Below are 6,000 nucleotides of genomic sequence, written 5' to 3'. Positions count from 1 at the left end.
TCGTTGGCGAAACTCCGGATCACTAAAGAGCCCACCAAGAGCTCCAGAGCGTTGATATGGAGTCGTGACTCGTCCAGAGACCAGGGCTCTCCGGTGGAGACGCCGTTGCAATGGGCCCCCCAGCCATGAAGACTGGCATCCGACTCTATGATGAGGTCCGGCTGGGGTCCGATGATCGCCCTGCCATTCCACAGCGAAAGATTGTGGATCCACCACATCAACTCCTGTCTGGTTTCCTCGTCTAGAGCGAGGGTGTCGGCATAAGACGCCCCCGCTCGTAGATGCGCAATTTTGAGGCGTTGTAACGCCCTGTAATGAAGAGGAGCCGGAAATATCGCCTGGATGGATGATGCCAAAAGACCTATTATTCGTGCCAGGTGTCTCAGAGATACCTGCGGCAGCGTAAGGGAGTGTCTTAACTCCTTGCGAATAGCTCGCACCTTCACCTGGGGAAGACTGAGTGTCAAAGCAGTGGAGTCTACGGTGAATCCCAGAAACTCCATGGACTTGGAGGGAATCAGACACGATTTTTCTCGATTGATAATGAAACCCAGGTTTGTGATGAGCGTCATGGACATCTCTAGGTGTTCCTGGAGGACAGAGGGACAGTGAGCCATGAACAGAATATCGTCCAGGTAAATAATCAAACGCACTCCCCGGCTGCGAAGCCAAGCCACTACCGGACGCATCAGCTTGGTGAAGCACCACGGAGCGGAGGAGAGTTCGAAGGGGAGGCACGTGAAACGCCAAACCTGGTCGTGCCAGAGAAAACTAAGCAGATCTCTGGAGAAGGGAGCTACGGGGACCGTAAGGTAAACATCTTTGAGGTCCAGTTTGGCCATGCAATCCCCGGGAAGCAGCATATCCCTTAGAACAGTGGTCGGCAAAGTGCGGCTCGCGAGCCACAAGCGGCTTTTTAGACCCTTCAATGCGGCTCTTTCCCTCGGCGACCCATCCTGCACTACAGAGGAATCGAATCTTGCCTGTGGGACGCATTTGCGTTCCACAAAGCAAGCGCACGCGCACGCGCATCACAGTAGGGCCTACTGTGATGCACGTGCGCTAATACTAGTTAGCAGACACGCCCTCTCTTGCTTTGTGGAACGCAAATGCGTCCCACAGGCAAGATAACTAGTATTAGCGTACGCGCATCACAGTAGGGCCGGCATTACGCACCTCCTAATAGACGTCGGAACGAGGAGGAAGTGACGAGGGGTATTGAAAACTTCCCGGGCAGTGAAATCTGCCAGAGACAGAACACCGCTGCAGGCTACAAGTCAGAGTCAGTGTACCTCCTTCTACCTCCTTTCAGAGTCAGTGTACCTCCTTCTACCTCCTTCTACAGGTGACTCAATTATTTGGCATCAGCATTTACTTGGCATGTGCTTAAACAGCAAAAGTAATGTCTGCAGACAAGTTTAATAAAAGTAAAAAATGATAAAGATAAAATGAAATAATAATCAAGATCCAAATAAAAGAAAGTACATATAAAAGTATGTAAAAACACACTCTGGGCTCATGCCCACGAATGTAAGGGCGCCGTGCCTAAGCGCATGCTGAAGAGAATGGGTCCATGATGCGGGCTGCACACGGCCGTGTGCAGCCCGCATCATGGACCCATTCACTTCATTCTGGCTGTGCCTCCGCACCGCAAAAAAGTAGCGCATGCACTACTTTTTTGCAGTGCAGAGGCACAGCCAGAAGCACCACGGAAGCACTCTGTAGCACTCATATCCCGGATCCTGGACCCATTGAAGTGAATGGGTCCATGATGCGGGTTGCACATGGCCGTGTGCAGCCCGCATCATGGACCCATTCTCTTCAGCATGCGCTTCCTTCCTATATATTTTAGGTTTTAAAAATGTGGCTCTCAAAAGAAATTTCAATCGTGGTTTTGGCGATATTTGGCTCAGTTGACAAAAAAGTTTGCCCTCCACTGCCTTAGAAGGTGGATTCCCTCCATCTTGAAATGGCGGTACCGGACGAACTCGTTTAGAGATCTGAGATTGATCACCGGCCGCATTTGGCCTCCCTTCTTCTGCACTAAGAAGATGTTGCTGACAACTCCCGTGTGTCCCATGGGGGCGAGTTCTATCGCCCCCTTGTGAAATAATTCTGTCAGTTCCCTGTGAACGAGTGACTGTGCTGGGCCGGACAACACCACGGGGTGAGGGGGAGACAGACCTATCGGGTTGGCTACGAGATCGATCTCGAAGCCTCTGATTGTGGACAGTACCCAAGGGTCGGAGGTTATACCTGCCCAAGCATGCAAAAAGAACCGGAGTCTGCCCCCGATGCAATTGACAGAAAAAAGCAGAGGATTGGGACTTACCATAAGGACGTCTGGCACTTGGATTGCCACGGAAACCTCTGGATCGGCTTGGTCCACCTCGGGATGGAAAGAAGGCGGCTGGTGCCGTAGATCCTGGAGAGATGCCCGGTATGTGTAGGAGCCTCTACCCGAACCTCGGGTGTGAACAGAGGACCGGCCGGACAGGCGGCCCCGGGAACTGCCGGCCCTGGCGGAGAAACGATTGGGGAACACTCTGCGCATAGATGCCTGCACTTTGTCGAGAGCCGTAAAGGCCCCAACGTATTTGCCCAGTTCCTTGATGAAAGAATTCCCAAATAGGAGACCGTGGGCATCCTTGCCAGCTTCCGACAATGCCAGATTGGCCAACTTAGGCTCAATCTTCATCAAAATCGCTTTCCGCCTCTCTATGGCGAGCGATGTGTTCACGTTTCCGGCTATACAGATAGCCCTCTGTATCCATCCCCTGAGTTCTTCAGGGTCAACTTGCTTGCCGTCGGCCTTAGCGGCTTCGGCCATATCAAAAATCTTTGCAAGCGGGCCAGTTATGTCCAGGAGCTTGTCCTGACATGCCCTGAGCGCAGAATCGAAACCTTTGCGAGGGTTAAAACCAGTTTTGGCCAAAAATTGCACCATCTTGGGATCTACTACTGGTGTGTCGCATATTTTATGCGGGATAAGTGGACGTGGGCATTCTGCCCGCAATTTGCTACGGGCCTCTTTATTAAGGGGCTTACGTATCATGGCCTCCATATAATGCGCCACATGTGTGGCCGGGAGCCACTCAGAGGACTGGGGATGGTGCAATGAGTCTGGATCATATAGTGGTTCCACAGCCGGATCCATAAGGGAAACCGCAGACCCAGACACTGCATCCGGGTAGGCAACAGTAGGCGGCCGACTCGAAGGAAGGTCCGCTTAGGGAGATTGATCCACTTTAATATCGGCCAAATTCTCCTCTGAATCATGCAAAGAATGCAATTGCGCCTCCTCCTCGGACTCCCTATCGGAGTCGAACTCAGGTTCGGGCTGTGATCGCGCCGATTTTTGCATAACCGCGCGCGTTCTGCCTGCCACGGACAGGTTCTTTTACGCGAACCAAGCGCGTTTTCAATTGATGGAGCAGGGCCATCAGTCATATGATTTCTGGAGGCAGATGGAGGTGGCAACTGAGGCAACTGTAACCCCTGGTGTGCCGTATGAGGCTGGGCTACCAGGACCTGGGAAATGGAGTGTGTAAGGATTGAGGACATAGAGCCCATAGCCGTCATAATAGCATTAGAAATTGACTGCTGCAATGTCAAAGCTTGAGCCTCTGCAGCAGAAGGCTCCTATACTCCCCTGGGGGATGGGGGGACCTGGCCTCTGGGGGCAGGGACTGGTAAGGGCAGAGAAGTGGGGGGGGGATGGCTGAGACATGATGTGATGATACACTGGAGGTAAGTCACCTCACAGAGAAAAACAGACCCTAAATAGACACAGCAAAAGAAGAATAAACCGAGCCAACCTGGCACAGAGAGAAGCACTGGCAGGAACCGCAGGGCCGGAAGAGATTGTGGGCGGTGATGAGGCAGACGCAGGAAGACCGGTGGCGTGTCACCAACAGATAAAAGAAAACCAGCCGGCGAGCCGAAACTGAAGCTCCCGCCCGAGATCCCGCGCACTCTCGCGAGATCTCGGACGCAAGCAGATGCGGCAAGAAGAAGAAATCGGGAGCAAGATGGCGTGTACAAAAGACAAGAGCTGAGTTAGAAGGGCGCCCTACCGAGTGGCCGAAAGGTGAGTACAGGGGCAAAGAGTTCGGCGCAGGGGAACAGAACAGATGGTGTTGATAACACGCCAGACAGGCCAGAAGGGAAAAAGGGGGGAAAAAAACACCCACTAATGCCGCAAAGATAACGGCGAAAAAACAGCTATAAAACACAAAAACTAAGCTTGAATATATATAAGAATGCCCCAGACAGCTTCCCCGGCCCCACAAGGGGAGGGGGACGCTGAAGGGCCACACAAATCACCACAAAAAAACTGCTGAAAGGAAAAAGCATAGAATACATTAAATTTCTCTGTTCCTTATCTGGTAGCAGCAAAGAAAGAGGAGGATCCCAGTGGGAACAGACCTTATGTACACTGGGATTGAGGGGAGGGGTTTGTTACCATGGTTCTGTACCCTCAATGTTGTTTTTCTTTGCTGCTATGGTAGAAGTAAAGAAAGAGTTAATGCAATATGAGCCTCCGTGTCCTGATATAAAATTAGATTTTTCTTGCAGGTTTATTTATCCCCTGAAGACAGCAGTTCAGATTTTAACATTTATTTTTGAGAACTGCTTGGAATGCAGTTTTATAATGTAATATTAAGATTGACTACAAACTAGAACTTTAGGCAAATTAATCAGTCACTCTTTTTTTCCAGTACCTTATCAAACCGGAATACCCTAAGTCTAATATAGTAATACTTTCTATACAACGTTTTCATTAACATTTAACAGATGAGCTAAACCCACCCTTACAGAATTAGTGTCCAACCTTATATGTGCCTATATGTTTGTATAGGGTATTCATTACAAACTGGAGTTTCAGTGAAAGTTATAGTTTACTAATGAACCATTCCATGTGTGGGAATATCCAGCTGCTCCAATTCTGCTAACTAATCTATGTGTCCTTTACCCAATCAGCAAATGCCGGGTTTTCTTCAATTCTAACCCTCCTCCTTGTCCTGCCTGGCTAGTGTGCTTCTCCTCTGGTCATTGTCCACTGATGCTCCCAATTGACCTACAGATGTTCTTCCCGACTTGGCTATTGCTTCTGTCCCTTCTTGTGTCTTGTTTCATAGCCCAGGATGTGCCGGCTCACAGCAGGTTTGAGTACAAGTACAGTTTCAAGGGGCCACATGTCACCCTTCCTGATGGAACTGTACCCTTTTGGGAGACCTATGGAGGTAATTTCATTTTAGATATAAAGATATACAGTATTAAAAAATGCTTGTTTTAGAGTATGGAAAGAAAGCTCTGCTGTGGACGCCTCTTAGTGGTAAGTAGTATTTTATATGCTCTAATGCAAATTATAAAGGCAGTCAATGAAGGTTAAACCCACCTATGTAAATGAGGTATCATGGCATTATTTGCCTCTACTTCGTTGCTTTACGGTCAATGTATCAACAAAAAATACCTCTGGTTAAATGAAGAACCTCATAACGAAATTTTTCAATAAATGAACAATTTAGTAACCTGAGGTTCATTGGTGTTCTGTGAGATGAAATATTACTTTTGGGTTATGACCGTGTAATACCATCCTAGAATGCAGGCTGTAAATTTCACTAGCTCTTACTTATTGCAGAGGAAGGAATAATCATTTGTTTTGGTCTCATATGTATGTATTTTTGTAGATGCGATTCCTGGTCCTGATGAAGTTCGCCTTGTTCCTTCATTGAAGAATCACAAAGGCTCAATGTGGACTAAGAACAATGCTTCTTTTCCGCACTGGGAGGTGGAGATTTTTATAAGGATCTCTGGTCATGGACGTGAAGGGGCTGAGGGACTGGTAATAAACAAAATTTTAATATTTTATATAAGCATAGCTAAATAACACAAGTCCGGGAAAATTACGTATTAGAGTGACTCTCCTGATCCCCAATTACTAAGGCTCATTCCCCTCAGTATATATGCTACCAGAAAATGAAAAACATAACACAT

At 48.5% G+C, this 6,000-nt stretch overlaps 1 protein-coding gene across 1 annotated transcript in view; it reads left to right on the top strand.

Annotated features, from left to right (window-relative positions):
• The first annotated feature begins 5,065 nt into the window (after nt 1-5,065).
• Nucleotides 5,066-6,000, top strand: part of LMAN1L (lectin, mannose binding 1 like) — an 82,135-nt gene continuing 81,200 nt past the window's right edge. The window contains exons 1-2 of the mRNA XM_040414644.1: nt 5,066-5,246; nt 5,694-5,848. Of these exons, the coding sequence (XP_040270578.1) occupies nt 5,066-5,246; nt 5,694-5,848 (336 nt within the window). The remainder of the gene's footprint in view (nt 5,247-5,693; nt 5,849-6,000) is intronic.

Source organism: Bufo bufo, chromosome 1 (assembly GCF_905171765.1).
Source record: "Bufo bufo chromosome 1, aBufBuf1.1, whole genome shotgun sequence".
NCBI classification, from domain to species: Eukaryota; Metazoa; Chordata; class Amphibia; order Anura; family Bufonidae; genus Bufo; species Bufo bufo.
This window is presented reverse-complemented; position numbering and strand designations above follow the sequence as displayed.